Below are 23,601 nucleotides of genomic sequence, written 5' to 3'. Positions count from 1 at the left end.
GGTTTTTTTGCAGCCTGGTTCGATTCTGTAACCTGAGCTGTTGTAATTGAAGGGCAGTAAATGCCCAGTGTGTGCTTGCAAAATGCCTAAAACGTTGGACCTATTACAAACAAAATCAGACTTTGAACAAGAGGAAGCATGGTTGGCGATAACAGTGGTGCTAAGAGTAGGTAACAGCGGCTTTGGCTTTTGATGGGAAAGTGGCTGGGAAAGTGCATGTGTGGTTGGCTGTGGATTGCTGAAACCCACAGCCGCTGCGTCTGCACCACAGCCCATTCACCTGTGCAGTATCCACTGCGATCTTGCATCCTGAGCGCACGTCCCTGTCTGCGTTCTGCTTCATGTCAAGATGCAAGCTAAGTGTGTGCCGTTGTTGTCCTTCTCCCCCTTGCTGCCGCTGCGCCAGTGAATGCCTCCCTGCTTTGCAAGGCAGTCTGGGCATGGAAGAAGGGAGGAGCAGTACTGCGCTGTACGATGCAGCCTAGGTTTCACTTCAGGTGCACACAGCCGGCTTTGACAAAGGTTTTGCTTTCTAATGCACGCAAACTGAAGCTTTACAAATAGGTGTGTTGGTAATAAACTTTGTCAGTGCTTCTGGTTTTTGTTGCCAGATCTATGCCTATAAAGGACAGGAGTGCTGCTCTGCAGGCTATACCGACAGTTTGGTTTCTTCAGTTACAGAAAAATATGGGGAAATGCTTCATTTTGATAATACAAACAACACGGTGTTTAATACCACTTATGTTAATCAGATGTAGAAGTAATACTTGCCTTGGTCATGCATCACATTTTATTGCTGGGCTATTTGCTGCTTGAAAGGGCGGATTTTTGTTAGCAATAATCTGAAGGAAAAATTGTCACCATTTAATATATTTCTGTAAAAAATACGCTCAGTGTTTTCTTTGCATGTTTTCAGTTTGTTTTTTTTTCTCTATAATGTTAAAATACACATGCTGATTTAAATCTTTGCTGTACCCTTTTGTGTTTCAGTCTTGTTGGTCATCTTGTTTACGCATGTATTTTGATTATTTCTGTATCTCTTGCTTCCCAGGAGACAAAGATGGCAGCAAAGTGACTACAGTAGTTGCAACTCCTGGACAAGGTCCGGACCGACCACAAGAAGTTAGCTACACAGACACCAAGGTGATTGGAAATGGATCTTTTGGTGTTGTGTATCAAGCCAAACTCTGTGATTCAGGAGAGCTTGTGGCCATTAAGAAAGTCCTGCAGGATAAAAGATTTAAGGTGAGCCTGTTCAGAATATTTTTCATGAATGTTAACTCACTTTCCAGTCTTTGACAATGTTTTTGATTTTTTCAATTTATTTTCATTGAAGCACATAAATGCACATTAAAATTTCCAAGACTAAACAGATGGTTTATGATAAAGGGATATAGTTTAACTTGAAAAATCAGTGAGTCACTCTTGTATGGTTATTTGGATTAGTGCAAAACAGGAAGCTAAAAATCCTGATTTGATGTTGTGGTGCTGTTTCCAGGTTCCCGACTATACTTTTGACAACGGACTGGGGAAAAAAGGAAGAAGCTTGTCTTATGCGTACTTTTTTCTTGCATAGAATCTTCTCTAGTCATTAGTAATTAAGCTGCTGAAAGGAACAGAAGCCTTTGGGCTCTATTCTCCTTTGTTGCACCTACAAAGTGGAAGTCTGTATTTGAGTAATTTGGAAAGTCCCCAGGCCAAGCAAGAAGATAACAAATACTGAGCCCAGGGCAGTTTGGACTGAAGGCGAGTTACTTCGCTATCTGATTTATAAATATGATCTATTCTGGTGATTTTAATAGATTAGTGATTCTTTGTTCTAAACAAGTAGCCTTCCAAGAAGCTCTATTTTTATCTGGTGATACTTAAAACAAAAGTTAAGGACCATCAGCAACCTCATCACTGCTGTTAGTCCTCTGCTTGGTACTTGGTGTGCTTGAGTGCTTTCCATTATAGTCAAGTGGCCTGCAGGTAAACTTGTGCAAGCAGTGAATGATAGCAAAGGCATTGGTTTTAGTATCTGAAGTCAGTGACGTGGATTTTAGCATCTGAAGGCCACAGCTTTCATGAGTATAGAAGCAGGAGGAGAAGACATAGAGAAGGTGCCATGGGTAATCTTGTTGGCATGGTCTAGATACAAAAACTTCTGAGATTACAAATAGGAAGTTAAAGCATATGTAAGGCAAATCAGCAGTGTGAAACTTCCTTTTTACAATTTGATACTTACTGTTAGTTTTAGAAATACTTCTGAAGGCTATTGGATGATATTCTTGTAATCTCACTTTTCTCACTTTTCTAGTAAGACTTCATGCACAGCTAGCTTCGCTGGCAATGTTTGTAATTTATGTCCTGTTTTGGTAGACAAATCGTTCTTTTAAAGTGTTTTGAAGGAACTGGTGTATGCCTTTTCCATGAGTCTTAAAATTGCTGCTGTCATCACCACAGGCATCAGCATATCACAGATGAAGAATGGAGAAGGAAAGATGTGTTTAAATTAATGTAATCATGCAGCATTGTTTAATTTCTAATTGAGAAAGGCATGTAAAGTTCTTACATTGTTATTACATCAGAGTTATTTCTGGACTGTATTATGTGTTGAAGACAGTACTAGGGAAGCACGCAATATGATGTAAGAGTGGATGATTTTAGAAGAATGGAAGAGCTGGAGGAATAACAGAATCTCTAAACCTAGCAATGCTTAAAAGACCTTTTTGATCTCTTCCCATTGCGTAGTTTTAAGGGGAAGGCCAGGACATTTCTCTTACTGTGTCATGCTTGGTGGATGTCAGCTAGTGCTTTGGACCAAAATCTTTGATTTCTTCAGTCTCATGACTTTGAGGTTGTGTAGGGTGCCAACGTGAAAACTTGGCCGAGCATTTTAGTTCCTGCCCATCACATAGTAATAGTTTGTGACATCTTAATTTTTTTTTTTTTTTTACAAATCTGTGTTGGGTATCTAGCATAAAATGTAGGTCTTTGATTGTTCTTCTTTCAGTAGTTGATTCAGTGCCATTTTGTTATCTGACTATATATCTTTATTTCAGAGTGGTTTTTTTAAGTGATTAGAAAGAACATGACATCTTGTGAATACTAGCCCTCTTTTTGTTTAAGGAAAAAAAAATCCCAACAAAATAGTGAAAAGCTAAGTAGGTTGTTTCCAGTTTGGACTCTGAACTAACATTCTCTACAGCTAACTGAAAGGAAGTTGTAGTGAGGTGGATTCCAGTCTCTTCTCCCAAGTGACAAGGGGTAGGATGAGAGGAAACGGCCTCAAGTTGCGCCAGGGGCAGTTTAGATTGGATATTAGGAAACACTTCTTGACTGAAAGAGTTACCAAGCATTGGAACCGGCTTCCCGGGGAAGTGGCTGAGTCACCATCCCTGGAGGTATTTAAAAGTGTAGATGTGGCACTTGGGGACATGGTTTAGTGGTGGACTTGACAGTGTTAGGTTTACGGCTGGACTTTATGACCTTAAAGGTCTATTCCAACCTGCATGATTCTATGATTCTATAATTGCCCATGTATGATGACATAAGCTGAGAAAGTCCGGTACCTGGAGGCTTAATACCCTTAAACTAGGTGGAGTGAATGGTAAGTGCGTGTGTAGATTTACAGATATATAGCATTAATTGCAGATTTTTTTGAACTTCATAATTTGCATGGGCCACATCTGCAGTAGTACCAAAGTTATGCATTTTTTTCATGTGCTTATCCCAAACTTGTGTCCCAACTGCACAACATCATCTCAGCTCCGTAGTTTTTCCCGTCATTCATCAGTTTAGTCCTCCCTTTCTTTTCACATTCTGATCTGGAAGTGTATGTTCTGTTGGCAGGAGGTGTAAATTCCTGCAGGCTGGATGAAAGCCTTTGCCTGGACGGATTTGGAAGCTAGAGACATGTATCTTATATCAAGAATAGCATACAACTACTTCAAAGTATGCTGCTCTTTGAGAACGTCTGACCTAGGTTGTAAATGCTGGACCAGATACTTTACCAGTTAAACAGGGAACTTTGGATGTCGGTTGGCCATACAGTTTGACTGCAGTGTAGAAGCAGACCAGACGTTCTGTTCAGAGAACTGAGCTGTGGTGTGCAGCTCAGCTGGGCCGTTGCCACCCCGGTACGGGTGCGTAAGTCCAGATCCAAGCCCTGGTGAATGGAGTTCCTCAAGAAATCTGCTATTTCTTCCCTTTCATTAATGTACACCCCTGCTTCGGCAATGATGAGGAAATCCCTACTGTAGACAGCCAAAGGTGGCAGTAGCTTGTTTGGTTTAAATCAACTTTATCAACTTCTGAGAGAAGAGAGGGGACACTTTAGAAACACCTGTCTGCACTAGTCCCAGTGGTGAAGAAGTGACAAGAGGAAAGTAACGTGTGGAAGTTGCCTCCTGAAGCATAGATCATCAATGAAATTTTCAGCTATATGCTTCAGGCTGGTGCCTGCTTATCTCTGTATCCTGATGGATTTACCATGGTACATGCAGTACAATTGCTTTGTTGTGGTTTAGCTCTTAAAAAAAAATGCTTTTAGAAAAGACAGCAGGAAATCTTGATACTTGAAGGAAGTGATTCAGAAACTTTAGGAAGTCCCAAGAGAGTGTAACTTCTAGGCTCTTTCTGCATTTCGTGAATATGGAGGGTGTTTATTGTGGAGATGTGGAAAATCTGATCTCTGTCTGGAAGTGAGATGCTTTTATCCAGGTTTAAAGCTAGCTTGAAAGTTGGAATTACCAGAGGAGGGGGGTGTCTTTTTTTTTTTATTTATTTTCTGTTTTCCTTTTCCATTACTATGATAAGTTTCTCAGCAGCCTCCACTGTGGGACCATTGAATTTGTCTTTAGTCAGGACGGAGGGTCATATTTTCTTTGGCCTTTTTTTCAGTTAGAAGTTTAACAAGGGTAAGAGAGAGATGCTTCTCTCCAACAAATTGTGTGTAAGACAGCTATTCACAAGGTTTTTGGGCCAAAATCCATTCAAATGGCAAAATTTCCTAAAGCCTGTGTCCTGGCTTTCCTAGATCTATGCTTTGTTTCTGCTTCTGTCCCACAGATGCGTAAGAATAGGTCCTCATGCAAAACATTGATAAAAATAGGCACAGTTAAATTAGAAATCATATTTTCAGTTATTTTCATCTATGTGTCTGTGCAGGCCCTTAAACACAGCCTAACTGTGATGCTTGAAAAGAAAATACTGGTAGCATAAATTTTCTTCCACTGCTTTTGTTGACATGTTCATTGGAATATTCTTCAGATGAAGAGTCAGTCATGTTGCTGTCTAATTCTGCAAACAGCAATAATAAGCAAAGAGGTGTGTTAGCACAAATAGGAAATTCTTAGTCTAGTTTTTGTGACTTCTGTTATTCCATGCATATTCTTAAGAAATCCTGTTGGAACGAATGTGTGAATTGCTAGAAATATTTCTCAGCTGACTAGAGAATAAATACTTAAATTTTTCATATCTGAATTGCAGTACTTAATGTTTCTGCTTTAGCGCTAGGCAGTCGCCATCTAAATGATGAAGGGAGTTCTTAATAATCCTGCACCTTTTCAGACAAACTAGATTGGGCATCACATTTCTTGTTAATGGCTCACATAGACCTCAAGTGTGCAGCAAGAGAAAGCCAAAGTCTGTAACGAGAACCATTCATGCCATCCAGCCTGTCAAATCATTCAGGGATTGCCTAGGTTTAGCTCTCCAACAGTGTGTGCCCCATGGCTTAGTTGCCTGAATTATTCAAATAGGCAGATCTTCTAGAATGTGAGAGAATGTCGAACTAGGGCCCTGATGGTCCATAAGCGTGAAGCCCTGCGTTGATAAATCTGAGGCCACTCAATAGAATGCAGTGCGCTTTCCTATTTTTAGCTATGTGAGGAATATATGTTGTGGCCATTTGCATAATCTTTTCTTTTTCTGAAGAAAAAAAAAAAGTAAAATCTCAGTGTTAATCTGAGCCTTAAAATCCAATAAAGTAGCGGGATGGAAGAAGTCCGTGCTGACATTCTGGTTTCTGTCTTTCTTTGCTGGGTGTAGGTACTTCTGTGAGCTGTTTGAAATGCTGCTGAAAGAGCAACAGCTTTCCTTCAGTTCCTGCCTCAAATATGTCAAGCTGCTAAGTATAAAAAGATCGTTTTTCAAAGTGGCCCGTATCCGCTGTTTGTGTTAACTTAATTACAGCAACTTTGATTGTAGCACCATACATGAGAAAACTGCAAGGAAGAATTCCTGCTGAAAAATGACTAGGTGTTTAGGTTCTTAAGTTCTGTTAACTTTTCAGGAGACTTTTCTGTTTAAAGCATTCAACAATCTAAAGTTGACCCAGGTGTTTTTAATAGGTTGTGTGTCTCTGCTTGTGGATGGAAGTGTCATTCTGTAAACATGTATGTACAAAAAGTGTGAACCAGCTGACTAATGACATATCTTTTGCTCTCAGAATCTCAGTGGTTCACAGACCACCGTGAGAGTCTGACTTCAAATTGGGTTTGATTAGTTCAACTCTTGGCTGATCCTCCTTGGCTCGTATCTTGGCTCTTGGTTATACTTGGCCATTTAAGATACAGCAGATGGTAGCATTGTATTGAAAAAAGGCTTCATTTTCAGGGGGCTTCAGCCTACTAAGATCACTGTTAGTGTAGCTGATGTGTTCTGGGGAGGGATGTGTCAAAATAATGTCCTTTTTATTTATCTTATCTCATTTCCAAGGACTTCCCAGTTGAGGTGGAAGCACCCATGGGAGAAAAAATCACAAAGGAAAGACATGGCGATGAGAAATCATAACATTTAAGCACCTTTCTTACAAGTCTTGGAGGACTTGTACATCTTAGTTACTTTGAAGATCTGAGGAATAGTGAATCACTGTTCATAAGAACATTGTGGAGGTGGCACTTTTAAAAGGATGCCTTAATTTTATTGTTAAATAGCTACAAAGTAAACACAGAACAACAGATCCATCTTCTGACTAACGTGATGGCTTGTGTTTGTGTCACAAGTGGGGAAGGGCTGAAAATATTTTCCAGTGACACTAGCAAATATTACAAACTTTTGTAAAACTAGCAGAAGGAAGATAATTGGGCTTGACTCAAAACCCTCTCACATTATCCCTCTAGTCCTGCCTATCCCCGTCTGAGGGAATGCAGTCCTTCTTAAAGACCAGGGCTATCAGATACGATTTGCAGAATGGGAGATGCCTGGGCATGTGTTCAGGATATTTTTCCATCCTCTGAAGGGCTGGAGGGCTGTGTGCGGTTCCAGAGAGTTTCTTCAAGTCTGTGCTTAAACTCTTGTACAGAGGCCAAATTTGTAGTTCTGGTCCAGCTTAGTTTAACCAAATTATCACGTTTACCAAGACAATAGCATTTCTTATAGCAGTACTTGATCTGTCTGTCTGCTGAGAGCTAACTTACTGGAGCCAATTCTGTCATTTGGCTGTAATTGCAGTTGCAGTGCCTGTCTGTTCACGGCACAACAAAGAGGCTCGGTAGATATCTGAGTTCTCACTCACAACCTTGTATTTCATGCCATTTTCCAATTTTTGCAAACACTGAGTTTTGCTAGCAAACCAAAAATGTGTTAGTACCCTTACGTTTGGCGGTCTTTGAAAGTAAGCAGTGTACTGCTCATTGCATCAGCTGAAACCTCCCTGGATGTAATTTAGTGGCCTAGAAGGGATCTAAGAGGTCTAAGAAGCATCTTCTTCACTTTGTATTGTGTTGAAGTCCATAGAATAAAATTATCTGTAGCTGTCTTCAGTTTGGCACGTGGAGATGAGTTGGAGTTTGTATTAAGGGCATTGACTTCAGTTTTCTTTTTTAGCTGGGGTGTTGGACTGAAAATTGCTGCCCAGGGAACACAGCATCATCCAGCTGTGATTTGGCCTGGGGAAGAGGAAGAAGTACTCTTCATCTGCAGGCATGGCTGCCTGTGCATGTAGAATTGTGTTTCCACGTGTTGACATGTTGACATGTGGAAACCCACATGTTTAGTAGGGGAATACCTGCCATAAGAATGTTTTCTGAAAAGGGAGGAGTAAAAAGAGCCCTTGAGGGCTGCGTTTTTTCCCCCCACCTCCCCACCCCATGGATGCTAGCATGAGGCAATTGCGTAGATACATGCTGCATTTCGAGTATTGCACTTATTTTTGAGTTGGAGCTTTTCTATTCCCGTGAGTGTTTTTTCTGTGGTACTCCCTAGACTAGGACCGAAGATAGAATTTTAAAACAACGTAGCTGTTTGTGGTCAACTTTCTCTCTTCTCATCCACTGCTGGTGCATAACTTGAGACTAAAATTAAACCTGTCTGTCCTATGTGTCTCTGCTGACCAACAAAAAGAACCTTGAGATATATTAAGTTTAGAAAAAGTCCTTTGCCCCACTGCTCCAGATAATTCGTAGCTGTAACTCTACCACGTACTGACAGCATACTATGGCTGTATAGTGAGTACAGTTGAAGATGCTGCAGAATTCCTCATCTTGGTCACATTAGGTTCCATTTTTAAAACAGTTTAGCTTCCTCTGACTCTTCAACTTTGCTGCCTAAGTGCCTGAGAAGGACTGGTGTAGAAAAGCAATAATTCTGCAGGCAGTAGGGATAACCTCCTTTATTGTTCACAGTTGTAAATCAGTATTTTACTTTTGGGTCACACCTTCTGTTTAGAGGGAGCCTTGTTCATGGCACATGTTCGTAGATGTGTGTAACCAAGGTGAAAGCTAATCTGAACACTTCATTTTTTGGGGTGTTGTGCTGGTGTTCAAAAGCACTTGTGAGAAGTGTGGATCTGCTGTTGTATGGAAAAATCTTTTATAGCCTTTCAGGAGCATTACTATGGACAAGGTCCTGTGCAGCCTGCTGTAGGTGACCCTGCTTTGGCAGGAGGGTTGGACTAGATGACCCACAGAGGTCCCTTCCAACCCCTACCATTCTGTGATTCTGTGAAGATTATGTATCTCTGCTTGCCTGAGAATATATCCTCACATTGGATATGCATCTCTGAGATTGGTGGATTACAGGCTCATGGAGCAGATTTTGCTTTACTTATTCTCATTTGAAAATAAAGTATTTAATGGGTGGCACTGGTACCCACTTAGTGTGTCAGCAGAGTAGCCTTTCTAAGTGCACAGCCTGTCGGGAGTGGAGAATCGAGGGCTGCTCTTTGTTTTGTGAATGCAGCCTGAACTTTGTCGTTTAAAAAGAGAAGTCTAATGCTTTTGAGAGCTAGATAACACTGCTGCTGTCTAGAGCTTGGGTATTAAAGCGGATGTTGGCTGGAAATGATGTCCCAGTGGGAACCTTCTACACCTGTTTCCCTGTTAGGGAGAAAAGTATTGTGCAGGGTATAAATACAAGATTAGCTGATACTTGTTAAGGTAAAAATGGTGCTTTTGAGACTGCTTGGATGTTTGGTGCATGCAGTTACTTTAAGGCTTTTTGTTGTACCATTGTGTACTCTCTTCTAGAAGTCTCACAGCATGAGAATGCCTGGCTACAGAAGATTTAGCATAAACACTTTTTACATCTGGCAACATTACATACCTGTAGCTCCCACTTGCTTACTTTATTCTTACTTGGTTAAATTATCTTTGGTGCAATGCGTCCTTCTTAGAGTGTGATTGGAACGTCATCAAATGATTTGCCTTCAATTTTTGCCAGTGAACACAGATTTTTCTTTAAAATACTTGGCTGCTAAACCAGGCAGTGGCAAACTGTGTATCCCTTTTGAACTCAGTATTTGTTATTTATTAAAATATTATGCTGTGGTAACTATACATTTGAGGGGAAAGAGGGTATAACTGATGAAATCACAGAATGGTAGGGGTTGGAAGGGATCTCTGTGGATCATCTAGTCCAACCTGCCTGCTGAAGCTGGGTCACCTAGACCAGGCTGCACAGGAGCTCATCCAGGCAGATTCTGAATATTTCCAGAGAAGGAGACTCCACAACCTCCCTGGGCAGCCTGTTCCAGGGCTCTATCACCCTCAGAGTGAAGAAGTTCTTCCTCATGTTCAGACGGAACTTCCTAGGCTTCAGTTTGTGCCTGTTGCTCCTTATCCTGTTGCTGGGCACCACTGAAAAGAGTCTGACCCCATCCTCCTGACACCCACCCTTAAGATATTTATAGCCATTTATTAGGTCCCCTCTCAGCCTTCTCTCCTTCAGGCTGAACAAGCCCAGCTCCCTCAGCCTTTCCTCGTAGGAGAGATGCTCCAGTCCCCACATCATCCTCGTAGCCCTCCGCTGGACTCTCTCCAGTAGCTCCTCATCTTTCTTGAAGTGGGGGGTCCAGACCTGGACTCGGTACTCCAGATGGGGCCTCACTAGGGCAGTGCAGAGGGGTAGGAGAACCTCCCTTGACCTGCTTGCCACACTCCTCTTAGTGCACCCCAGGATCCCATTGGCCTTCTTGACAGCCAGGGGACACTGCTGGCTGATGGTTAACCTGTCGTCCACCAGGACACCCAGGTCCCTCTCCACAGAGCTGCTCTCCAGCAGGTCTGCCCCAAGCCTATACTGATGCATGGGGTTGTTCCTCCCCAGGTGCAGGACCCTGCACTTGCCCTTGTTGAATTTCATCAGGTTCCTGTGCACCCAGCCCTCCAGCCTGTCCAAGTCTTTCTGAATGGCAACACAGCCTTCCGGTGTATCAGCACTCCTCCCTGTTTGGTGTCATCAGCAAACTTGCTGAGGGTACTACACTTGTAACTCTTCATCCAGATCACTGATGAATAAGTTGAATAAGACTGGGCCAAGTACTGACCCCTGAGGGACACCACTAGTTACAGACCTCCAACTAGACTCAGCGCCGCTGGTGACAACCCTCCGAGTTTGGCCATTCAGCCAGTTCTCAATCCACCTCACTGACCACTCATCTAGCCCACACTTCCGGAGCTTCCCTAGGAGGATGTTATGGGAGACTGTGTCAAAAGCCTTGCTGAAGTCAAGGCAGACAACACCCACTGCGATCCCCTCAGCTTTCTACAATGGCATGACTGGCTGGGTAGGGATCAGATTGGTCAGGCATGATTTCCCCTTGGTGAATCCATGTTAACTACTCCTAATAACCTTCTGTTCCTCCATTTGCTTAATGATGACTTCCAGAATGAGTTGCTCCACCATCTTTCCTGGGATGGAGGTAAGGCTGACCGGCCTGTAGTTCCCTGGGTCCTCCTTCTTGCCCTTTTTAAAGATTGGAATGACATTGGCTTTTCTCCAGTCCTCAGGCACCTCTCCTGTCCTCCAGGACCTTTCAAAGGTGATGGAGAGTGGCTCAGCAATGACATCCGGCAGCTCTCTCAGCACTCGTGGGTGCATTCCATCGGGGCCCATGGATTTGTGAGCATCCAGATTGCTGAAGTGAACTCTCACACAGTCCTCCTTGACCGGGGGAAGGTCATCCTTTCTGTAGGCTTCCTCTCTTACCTCCAGGGCCTGAGATTGCTGAGGGCCGGCCTTCACAGTGAAGACTGAAGCAAAGAAGGCATTCAGTAACTCTGCTTTCTCTGCATCCTCCGTCACCAGGGCACCCGCCTCATTCAGCAGCAGCCCCACATTGTCCCTAGTCTTCCGTTTGCTGCTGATGTACTTGAAGAAGCTTTTCTTGTTATCCTTGACATCCCTTGCCAGCTTCAATTCCAGGTGGGCTTTGGCCTTCCTCATTGCATCCCTGCATGCTTTGACAACATTCCTGTACTCCTCCCAAGTGGCCTGTCCCTCTTTCCACATTCCATGGATCTTTCTCTTCCTTCTGAGCTCCGCTAGAAGCTCCTTGCTCATCCATGTGGGTCTCCTGCCTCCTTTTCTAGATTTCTTTCTCAGGGGGATGCACCGCTCCTGAGTATGGAGGAAGTGATGTTTAAACAGCGACCAGTTCTCTTGGACCCTCCTGCCTGCTAGAGCCGTGGCCCACAGGATTCCTCCCAGTAGCTCCTTGAAGAGGCCAAAGTTAACTCTCCTGAAGTCCAAGATTTTGATCCTATTTATCGCCCTGCTTCCTCCACGCAGGATCCTGAAGTTCACCATTTCATGGTCACTGCTGCCAAGGCTGTCCCCAGCCTTCACATCCTCAACCAGTCCCTCTTTGTTCATTAGTAGAAGGTCCAGCAGTGCACCTCTCCTTGTCGGCTCTTCCACCATTTGCATCAGAAAGTTATCATCGATGCTCTGTAGGAACCTCCTGGACTGCATGGGCCTGTCTATCGTCTTCCCAGCTGATGTCAGGGTGGTTGAAGTCCCCCATGAGAACCAGGGCCTGTAACTGTGAGGCTGCTTGCAGCTGCTTGTAGAAGGCCTCATCATCTTCCTCCTCCTGGTCAAGTGGACTGTAGCACACACCCACAATAATGTCACCCATATGAGCCTGTCCCTTAATTCTGTCCCATAAGCTCTCCACTCATTCTTCATCCACCCCCAGGCAGAGCTCAATACATTCCAGTTGCTCCCTCACATACAGAGCAACTCCACCACCTTGCCTTGTTGGCCTGTCTTTCCTAAAGAGTGTGTAGCCTTCCATGGCAGCATTCCAGTTATGTGAGCTGTCCCACCATGTGTCTGTGATTGCAATGAGATCGTGGCCCTGCGACCACACGCAGATCTCTAATTCTTCCTGCTTATTGCCCATGCTGTGTGCGCTGGTGTACAGACATTTCAGGGAGGAACTCGAGCGTGCTGGTTTCCCTGGAGGGCTGCAAGAGGATCTGCCATGTCCATGCCCACCCTCAAGGTTGTTGGTCTTTTGCTTCTCAGCTTGGGACACAGCTGAGGAATATTTGTCCCTGCTCTGATTAGCCACTCTTAATCCCCAGCCAGATGGGATGGCTTGAGCATTGTGACTTTGCCCCCCACGCCTCGAGTCCTTCAGTTTAAAGCCCTCCACACCAGGTTGGCTAGACTGTTGTCAAAGATCCCCTTGTCTTTTCTAGACAGGTGGGTCCCATCCCTCTCTAACAGGTTATAGTCATTGAAGAAAGTCCCATTGTCATGAAAACCACTGCAGGAGATAAAACTGAACCTGATTTTCTTTGAGGAGATTTGTAAGAGTTGTATCGTGTAATAACCCAAAATAAGAAGTATTCCTGGAAAGATAGGGAGAAACTCACTTCACTAAGGAAAATACTAATTATGGTGCTTGATACTTTGGAATTGTGTTGATATTGGTTTTAAAACATAAAGAGTGGTGTCAATAAAAATGTCCTTGTGCATTTGTACTGGTTTTTGGACAGGAGTAAGGAACTCGCTCAAAATCCAGTTCTGCTTCTTTATGGTGAAATGTGAGGTGTGATGTCTCATATTTTAAAATACATGTTACAAACTTTTAACTAAATAGGATGCAGTCTGCTTTCTTCAGGGTGGGTTTTTATTTATGTAGTGCCTGGTGTAGTGAACTGGTGTTAGTAATCAAGGCTCCTGTATGTGTCATGATGCAAATACCCAGTCTACATACATCTATATTCTGTAGTTCATCTAAAATTTGAAGCCTAGTCTAATTGTTACAGGCCCAACAAAGGTGCTCATTCCACTTTTTCATTTGTGATGTTCCTTTGAAAGCCCAGCTGTGGTGATTAGGCTGCTCAGTCCTAAGCTAACTAGTCAAAATACAAACATCCACTATGAGTCACTGAAGCATAACAATGTATATGTAAAGAACAGCTGGATCTATTTTTTTTTAATTCAAAGGCATTCTGTCACAGAGAACTAGAGTATATTTCGCTCCTTGTTTTCCCCTTGAAATTTTATCAAATAAGGATGAAGACAGAATATGTGACTTCATGTCTTTGCAAGATCCATCTGCTTTTGTGTTCTTCATTTGGAGATTTATCTGAGGATCTGCTTATCAGACTGAGTTTGCAGGCCCTTGTGTTCATCTTGGTTTAACATCACCAGACACATGAGTCATAAAGGTTGTAGCCAGTTTTGGGGGCTTGAAAACAGGCCTCTCATTAATACCAGATGAGTGTAACAGTGCAGTCATGTTGATTGATTATAAATGAAATAATTTGTTGCAGGCTACTTCATGCCTGAAACGGGACAGTGCAGCTTATCTGGCTGTTGTGGCAGGGCATGCAGACTTTTTCCTGAGCTCCCAGCCGCGCTGTCCCGGCCGTGCTGTCCACCAGTCACATTGCTCTTGCTGCAACTCTACAGAAGAGGATTTTTTTTCTTTCCTTTTTTTTTTTTTTTTTGAAGTAGAAGTTCATAGTGGTTGTTCATTTTGCCTGTGTGAACCTAGTAAGGCACCTTATTGGAAAAGTTTGGTTTTACTGGTAAATAATAGAGGAAAGTTTAAAAATGTGTGTTGCTGACTAACATGGGAATTAGTAGTAGGTGTGGAAATGAGCACCTTGAAGTTTGCTGCTCCAAAATGGAGTGCATGGACTAGGTAACAGTAGGAAGATTCAAATCAGTGTCTTATACAGATGCATTAGTTTTTCTTTCTGATGTTGAGCTACTGTGTGCGCGCATTTCAGGGAAGCCTGACAGGGAGCAACAGGATGTAGAGCAGGAGTTCTGAGGTGAGTACAGATTTCTGAAGAGTCCCTAAATATAAGGGTGAATGCGTACTGGTTTTCTTTGTAGTACTCTACTGGGCATACTTCATAAATAATGAGCACTTCTGAGTTACAAAATTAGAAGGTGGTAAAAGTTGATGGGTTTTTAGTTAAGGCAACGACATTAGAAATTTTGTAGTTAAAAAAACCTTCTATATTATTTCTAAGGTAGATGCTTCTGTTAGTGCAGTGTCACAGTAACCTGTAGTAGAATTGGCTGTCTGTAAGATCTGGAGCTTCCTTGATTACACTGAGGTTATCAACACTATTCACTTGTCATTTAGATACCTGCAAAAAGCAGCAGCATGAGAGCACATGAAGCAGAAATGCTCTTTTCTCAGTGTGCTGGAAACCACAGTAGGTGATTGGAGGTAGCGTTTGAAGAGCCAGAGCAAATAGTCAAGAACTTGGTACAATGCACACTTCTTCTCAACCCCCACTCCCCCTGCCTGGAAAAATCAACAAAACTTGGGAAAGGGCAAAAAAGGACATGGTTTGCAGATACTATAACAGATCTCCTGACAAGCAATGACTCTGCTTCTCTAACTGCGCATAGCAGGCATAAAGGTTATCTACTTTCACATAAGGCTAACAGAATCTAGTAGGACAAGAAAGTAGCGTGAGACATAGGAAAACTAGGGCAGGTTGAGGGTTGCCTGGAGTGTTGGAGGCATAACAGAGTTGGTGTACTCATTGAGCAATTTCTGTGGCAGCATGAAGGCCATCAATTAGCAGGAAAGATAAACAGTGCAAGGACACTTGTTTGGAGCTCACCCGATGAGTATCTCTTGGAAAGGGTCCGCCTTGCCAGTGGGAACAGCCAGTACGCAGCGCGTATGCACAGTGCTGTGTACAGGTGGTAATAGGAAGTCCCTTCCTGGTGGAGCACCAAGCTGTGGCATCCTGTCCTACTGGCTTGTCTGCATGGATCTGCTTGTGGGTAATGAAGCTGTAGGTGACTTCTTGAGGGGATTATGTGCTTTCAAAGGGAATTAAATTCAGCTGAGACCCTTCTGAATTCAGCTGTCCGACTAAACTCTGCTGGATCTTTTAACTGATTCACCTTTAAACTTTATTTGAATTAAATCTTCTTGAATGTAAATATAACTCAAGATATGATGACTCTGTCTTAATTTAGCCGTGTGTATAGTAAACACTAGAATGTGTAAGGAGAGATACTGTCTTGCCTACATAAGCAGGCAGTACCATGTCCTCAATGGGAAGTAACTTCATTATTTCATGCGGTTGTGATTTTGAATGCAAAAAAGTCTCAGTGCCCTTTGCTTCAAGCTTGATTTCAACAAAATGTGGGAAAGCATTGTTCACTGTTTAGGGGTGGGGTGAGGAAATTAATTCAACTCAAGAGGCACAATCCTGTGGAAATATGAGGCAGCTAATAGTATTTCTTTGCTTTTTCAGTGAGTGTGTTGCTTGCTCAGTGCTCACGTCAGTAGGGGCTGTCCTGAAAACTGTCCTGCTAAAAGCTGTATGTGCTCTGGCTACAAAGAGCAATATTGCAAATCTTGCTTCTGTGACTGTTGATCTTGATCTGCAGAGACTAACTCTGGGTCATCAGAGAGATGAAGCTGGTGTTCAATCCTTGGTCTCTTCACTTCTGATAACCAAACTCTTTCATAGCCTGGTCTTTGTTGAGCACCAACTTTTAGCAACTGTGGTTCCCATGAGTTAAGGTACTGTGAAGTACAAGACCTTTAGTTGCTTAAAACAGGATTAATATATTGCTTACTGGGATAACAGGATTCATATCTTGCTTCCCCAGTTCTAAAATACACAAATATAAATAGCCCATGAAATACAGTAAAAAAAAAAACAAACCCTTAAAGGGATAGTGAGACCAGTTACATTTCATTGGCTTGTAGTCATTTAGGAGTCGTCAATTCTGTGATTTTTTTCAGTGTGAAGAAAAAAGTTCAGAATTGTATATTAAAATGTTCAGGAGGAATACACATAAAACATTATGGAACAAGTTTAGTTTTTCAAGCTCATAAAACTGGCAATAGAAAGCATTCTGTACAAAAATTGATAGTAGAGCGCTTGCTTTTAGCTTGTCTTTAAGCTTTTTTTTTCAACACAAGAAAATTTCCAGCTTCTCAGAACCAGCCTAGAACCTGTTTTTTTTTCACAAGTGCTTTGACCCACTGGCAGTGCTTTTCTGTGTGGCAGCCCTGCTCAGTTATCTCTGGCTGTGGAATAAAGCTGTAATACTCCTGAGCTGAGGAGGAGAATGTAATGAGAGATTGTCTTGTGCAGGTTCCGTCACTTCACCTGAATAGTTGCTTTAGGCTGCTTTTGAAGGCAGCTGGTTTTTAGGAAAATGTGGAGACTTGTGCCCGTCCTTTTGGTGCTATACTGCTTAGGAAAGCTGCACAGTGTTTTCTGTATCTGGTAAAGGCTCACCACAGACAGGTAACTCAGTAGAGGTGCTGATTCAAATTTAATTCAGTGCCTGGTGCCTTTGCTGTGATTTCTCATGGAAGTGTTGAATAATGCCTAATCTCTAGTTTTAAGAGGTGCTGCAGAACAAGGTAGGCCCTAACTGCTTAGTCCTGTGAAGGGTGCTATGTTTGATAAAGGTGAGCGGTAGGTCTTGCTTGCTTCAAAGGGGCATGAACTAATTTTTGCTGTTACTAATCTAAATGTTAATGTCTTGGTTGTTCTAACATACGTTTCTCAAAAACCAATCAAATGGTGAGAAGAGATAAGGATTGCTGGTTTTCATACGCTTCAGTATCAGAGCAGGAAAGAGAACTTATCAAGCAGAGAAAGTTTGGAGGAAAAAAGCTTTAGCATAGAGATACGCTATTGTATTTGGATCTGGAAACTGTTATTTGTGGTCATTTTGATCACTTTAGGTAGCAATAGGTAGACGGTTTAAAAACTTTGTGTTTAGTCTTTCAAGTCCTCCTCTTTGTGAATAAATGTTGTCAAAGGCATACCTTACCATTGCTATGACAGCGAGGGCTTCTCTGGAGTTCTGTGATTCTGTGAATCACTGTTCCTCCTTTGTGGAGCACTGGGATCTTGAAGGTAGCATAACAGTCCTTAAAAGGCTTTTGATTTCACTGGAAGCTACCAAGTGTTCAGGAGAGACTTGGTAACTTTTTCATGGGCTTAGTCAGAGTCCTTCAGAAACTTAATCTGGGGGTATCAATGGGCCTAGCGTGTTTGGCAGCTGGCTGCCACCAATTTCTGTGTGCCTTGTAGCTCTGAATACCTTTTTGAACACAGAGCAGAAATACTTAACTTCTGACTAGTCAAAACTGCATGCTTTCTACCTGATTGTGCATAGTTTGAATTTGGTGCAAATAAAATTTCATGCTCAGGGAGGACAAGCAGGGCAACTGGTGAGAAATAGTCTAGCATGCAGGGGACGCTTGGCTTGCCTGGACAAGCCATTCTCATCTTGCTGCCGATAGTGTTTGCAAGATACCTTGGGCCAGGACAGGTGCCCTGTCTGTCTTGGTTATCTCACATTCCATCTCCTGATGTGACTTCTAAAGTACAGACATTGGGAAATTTTTTTCCATCTGTTTATGTAGTCGATACAGGACAGAAGAGGCAAATTTTTGCTTTTTGACAGGTGTGAGCATCGGTGGTCCTGTTGATCCCTCCTCATGTATATTTGACCGCTCAATATTTCAGAATACTGAACCAGGCAGAGTAAAACAGATGTAACTGCTTCCTGGATAAGCACGTTGATGTGGATTATTCTTTGTGCCAGTAGCAGATTCAAGTCCATTTTTCACAATACAGCATTATAAAGTGCTGTGACTGAGAGAAGACCATTCTTGCCATTTCTGCAGTTCCCCACTTTATCCACTGCAGAGCTTTTCCCTTTTGTAATGAATGAGGCAAGGGTCCTAAAAACAAATCCCCTTTCACTACCCAACTCCAGTTCATCCACACAGCGTGTCTGTTCTGCATGATGTATGCAGTGGGAGACCTCCTCAAACTATGGAATATAAGTTCTTGTAGTGGAAAGGAGATGGCGAGGTCAGTGAATGGTTTTGCAGTTGCGGTACTGGTAACACGTTTTAATGAACTGGCCATATGAGAAAATCTCCTCTAGTACTGTAAAAAATGTGTAGTGCATTGAAAAGGTGGCAAGTGATGTAGGAAACAGTTTCCGACATAATTTATGTCATTGAGTTGCATACAATGTCACAAGTAATTGACTTTCTAATATTTTACAAATGCATTTTTGAAAATTGTTTACAGGTTCAGTAAGAGAGGTTAAACTTCCATGTCGTCAGGCTTTAGGGTCCCGGATGACCAGGAACTAAGCTTTTTTGAGCCTTCCTTGGAAGCATCTGGTGATGGCTGTGGTTGAACTATGGGATGATGTGGTGCCGAGGTGACTGGTGTGACCAAGTTGTCTTTGTTCCCTTTTGTCCCGTGGTTTCACCAGTTCTCCTTCTGTTTACTTGCTACAGGATTATATGTAAGGTCTGATTTTATTCTGGAAGCAAGGTGGAAGCCAGGGTGCTTCTGAAGCTGTCTCTCTTTTATACAGTGACAGTGTCACTACTGCACAAGTTTCCTGCTGTGACTTTTGTTTTTCCTTTTCTGGAAATTTGCTGGTCTAGCATCAACTCTGTAGTTGTGCCCAGATACCTGACAGTGAGGCCAAGAGAGTGGATGCTGGAAAGAGCTGGAGAGAGGACTTGCAGGTGGTGGCAAATGGGATGTTATTGTACTTGCCACCCCTGCAGCAGAAACTTCAAAGCGGCTGTGGATCAGCTCTTGGACCAACACAGTTTGCAACCTAGGTATGTGTTGAAGTCCATTCCTGGTAAGCTTGGTGCTTTGAGTGGCAAGCTGGTGAATCAGGTGGCATCTGATGAGCCACCCAGGTGTCCTAGCTGCAGCGACAGCACCACCTGGGAGGAGAAGGGTGGGGTGGGCAGCTGGGTGTGGAGGACTGCCTCTGCCCTGTGAGTTTTAGCTGCTGCTGTTTGCGAATTGCAGCCTGGAAGCTGGCTCTCATTGCAGCATATTCCCAAGACATTGGTTGTGACACCCTGGGGTGGGCTTAAATTCAGAGCTGGCTTACCTGGTCAGAAAAGGGAGCAGCGGAGTCCAACATTCGTAGACCTTTGCAGATACTGGGGGAAGAAGGGCGGAGCTTCACAGGCATTAGATTGACACTGTCCTGTGTTCATCAAGCTGGACCTGGCCCTTGGGAAACAGCTTAGAAGCCCATGAGGTGGTAGCGTAGCCTTTTGAAATGTGGTTAACATGTGCCCCTTCAAATTCCTAGTGCTTGCCTGACATATGAAACCATTTCTCTCTGCTCCTTCATTTTGGGGATCCCTGTTACTTTATAGTGTGACTGTGTGGTGGATCTAACCATAGTGCTGTGTCACTGCTTTCGAAATCTGTCGTTAAACACAAGCTTTGCTGTGCAAATAGTTACTGAAACTTACTCTTCTTCTCTGTACTGTTTCTTTTGGAGTAATTTAGGCTAGAAGTGAATGTGAGGATTTCCTAATCTTTTCATTTCAGTGCCATGACAGCCTTTAGCCTAAGGAAACAATTTCTTGAAAAATGGGACAGTATCTGAAAAGCGCTAGTGCTGACTAAGGGGAAGAACCTCATGCAAGAAGTCTGATAACCTGTTTTATCAAACTCGAGCACCAACTCTTCTAGTAGCTTATAGTGGATTTGTACTTTGACATAGTTGGCTTTCCCTTTCAAGTCCGTGATAGATTTCTTGTATCTAGCAAAGGTCAACTGGTGAATTTTGCAGCTACCAGAAGAATGTGCTGCTGCCTTTTAATTGTTAATAAATAATTCTCTTTGCCCAGAGAGGTGGTAGATGCCCCATCCCTGTAAATATTCAAGGTCAGGTTGTATGGGACTCTGAACAACCTGATCTAGCTGAAGATGTCCCAGCTCACTGCAGGAAGGGGTTGGACTAGATGAGCTTTAAAGGTCCCTTCCAACCCAAACTATTCTGTGATTTTTATTCTGTGAGTGAAGATATGTATCTGGGGAAGCTTGAAGTGTTTTTATATAAAAAATCTCTGAAGAACAAATGTTGAAATGTTCTTCTACACGTGTGGCTATCATCTGAAATTTGATAGGGTATTTATTATCTTGGGCATATCTCAGACCTGGTTTTAAATTATAGCGGTGACTAATACATGCTGATATTTGCTCAGGTTAAACTTACCGAACCAGAGGGTAGGGAACCCACCAGGAGTTTGGGGAGAAGGGCTTATTGTATATGTGCATGAGGTAAGGAGTGTAAGTCCTTATTTTAACTTCATTGCTGGAGCTGAGCCGATTTCCTCTCCCATTCCCCCACCCCCAGAGGAGGAGCTGCCCAGTCTCCCTCTGAATTCAGTGGGGAATGCTTACCCTTTTAAAAGCTTGGTCATCTGGGAGCTCATTATTAAGACACATACTTCTCAAAGATTTAATTCTGTTTGGCAAATTAATCATCTGCAGGCAGCTAATTCCACTTACCAGTTCCACTCCCCCTTTGGTCCCTGTTCAGTCTTCACCTGTTGTTTCCCTTTCTTCTGTCCTTCTAATGTGGATGCTTCCTCTAAAGTCTTAGGGAGTCAGAAATTTTCATTTGGATTGAAATTAAAGCCCTAATGACTTACAGCATCAGACATCCTTGTGTTGCATAGCAATAATCCTGAGACAAAAGGAAAAATAAACATTGGAGGCAGCACTTACCTGTTCCCTAAATAAATAAATAAATTTTTTTTGAGAGTGAGGAGAAATTATTTTTGTTTTGCAAGTCATTTGAGATCTGTCTGCATGAAACATCTGCTGAATCATGTATAAGTAGAGAAGGCCAAGAGTAGTAAAGCATTTAATTAATGTTTAATAACATGGTGATTAGCAATCCAGCAAATGTCTTATGCCCATGGGAGACTGGAACTTACCTGATTAATAGATTAATTGCAACCTGTTCCGGTTGTGATTGCAGGTTGAAGTTTCTATGGATGTTGCATACTCCCTGAGGATTGATGTTACAGACATACTTATACTGCTTTCTTCTTCCTAGTTGGAGAGTTAAAAATCAAAACATGAGGAAACAATCTGTCTGCTGTTTCTATGAAAGGAAAATGATTTTTACTGCAAGAGTTTTTCAACAGAGATCCTCTGTGCTACCTCTGAAAAAGAATGGCTATTATCTCTGAAAGCATAGGGCTGCCTTTTAGCAAGTACTTTTCCTTTCAATTATTCTCCTTCCTGCACTTGATTTCAGTGTTATAATGAACTTGAGCCATCTCTCTGAGTTTCAGACCTAGTTCTGTTTTTCAAACCTTTTTCTTAGGTACACTGTAATTCCTTCTACATCTGGACTCGCCACTGGCAGACCACGGTAGATGCTGTAGGACTGAAAAGCAGTACTGAGCTGTTCATCAGGTCACAATGTTTGGAACAACCACTTGAGAATGATTAAGTGAATTTCAGGTTGTGGTCTAGAAGTGACATGCTGCTGGAAATCAATTTGTGTTCCAAGTTCATTCTCGAGCTTCCTGAGCTGGCAGGATTTTAGACTGGTATTAAGACTCTGAGAGGCTCTCAAACTCTACATCCATTCAAAGAGGCAGCAATGAGCTAACGAATAATTTGGCTTCCACCCTTCAGTTAACTGCTGATGTACAGGAAGGAAATGAAAGAAGAGTTGGAATTTTTCTTCTGTTCTCCCAGAACAGAAGTTATATGTTCTTTTAAGAACACAAATACGCCATTTCTTTCTCCAGTTACAGGAAACTGTGTAACAGCTGTATGAAGCTGAAGTTTTCTGCTTAGGGGCTGTGTCCTGCATTGGGAAGTGCAGGCTGGAGATGACATAATATGGCACTTGTCATTAATGCCTGCCTAGGGGGAGAGTTAGGAAGCTGAAAGCATGTGGTCCCTTTGCGAGAAGGGATGTAATGCCTGAGTTTATTTGGGTCAATGTTACAATAAAGAGAATTAACAGGGTGGAAACAAGGTGTGTGTTGGTATCTCAGGTTTTCATTCAGTGTGCTCTGTCAGCTCACTCATTACTGCATGGTTGGGGTTCACATCTGTCTAGTTCTTAAGGGGTTAATGAAGTCTAGCCCACACTTGTGGTGGCTGTGTGACTTCTTGCTTCACTCATTATTCTAGAGCTTTATCTTCAAGCACGTTTTTTCCTCTTGCTGCCCCCATCCACTCTTTAGTTTCAGTCAAGCTGTAATAAATCATGGGTCTGCAGGTTGGGAGTGTGCTGGTGGCACCACCTACGCTTGCCTGAACCCTTTGCCTTCGGCTTGCCCTGGCCTGGCCCCAGCTGCAGCCCAGCACGCTCTGCCTTCTGGCCTCTCAGGCAGGTCCTGCCTGCTGCTGCCTTTGGAGCCGACACTTTTTGCCCTGATCTGTACCCATGCCAGGGCTGAAGGTCGCTGCGCTCAGTAATAGATTTTGGCTAGAATACAGCTGACGCATGTGTTTTGAGCCTCTCACTCTTTCTGGGTGTTCTCAGGCCAGCATTTCAGAAACATTTTGCTGTGCAACCCTGCTGTGTGTCTCCATCATTTGTTGCTTCAGGATCTTAATTATCAGATTTTTACCTGAGGACAAACAGTGGAAAACTTTCAGCATTGTGGAACTCGGTAGCGAAATGAAGCTGGTTTTGGAGCCTTTGCATTGCTTTTAGTTATGTAGTAAAACAGAGCATGATGCAACTGCAGTTCACTGGGTTGCACAGAAATGCATGCACAAGCTTTCTGTACCTTGGACCCCCCGTCAGCTTCCTCCACTTACCCCACTTGCGTGGCACAGTGCAGGTGAACTCATTATTGTCACATTGCATAGGCTCTTAGCATTTGGATTTTACCGTGTATGAGGGCTGGAGTTCCTATAAATGGCAGGGAGGAAGAGCTGCAAGGAAGAGGTGGGGGTTGCGAGTATTTAAAGCAGCTATTTTATGTTTGTACTGTAAACTGCTGATGGCTATCCCCAATTTCATTTCTTTTTTTTTCTTGAGAAAGCCCTGAATTTTAACAATATATTAATTAGTATTGTATCTATGTCTCTAGGACTTTTGGAT

General features: G+C 42.8%; 1 protein-coding gene across 2 annotated transcripts in view; it reads left to right on the top strand.

Annotated features, from left to right (window-relative positions):
- GSK3B (glycogen synthase kinase 3 beta) overlaps positions 1-23,601 on the top strand; it is a 159,843-nt gene that overhangs the window by 63,952 nt on the left and 72,290 nt on the right. For both annotated transcript variants that reach the window (XM_075437308.1, XM_075437297.1), the window contains exon 2: positions 1,052-1,245. In XM_075437308.1, the coding sequence (XP_075293423.1) occupies positions 1,052-1,245 (194 nt within the window). The remainder of the gene's footprint in view (positions 1-1,051; positions 1,246-23,601) is intronic.

Source organism: Opisthocomus hoazin, chromosome 1, assembly GCF_030867145.1.
Source record: "Opisthocomus hoazin isolate bOpiHoa1 chromosome 1, bOpiHoa1.hap1, whole genome shotgun sequence".
Taxonomy (NCBI): Eukaryota; Metazoa; Chordata; class Aves; order Opisthocomiformes; family Opisthocomidae; genus Opisthocomus; species Opisthocomus hoazin.
Note: the sequence above shows the minus strand (reverse complement) of the source record. Positions and strands in the feature narration are given on the sequence as shown.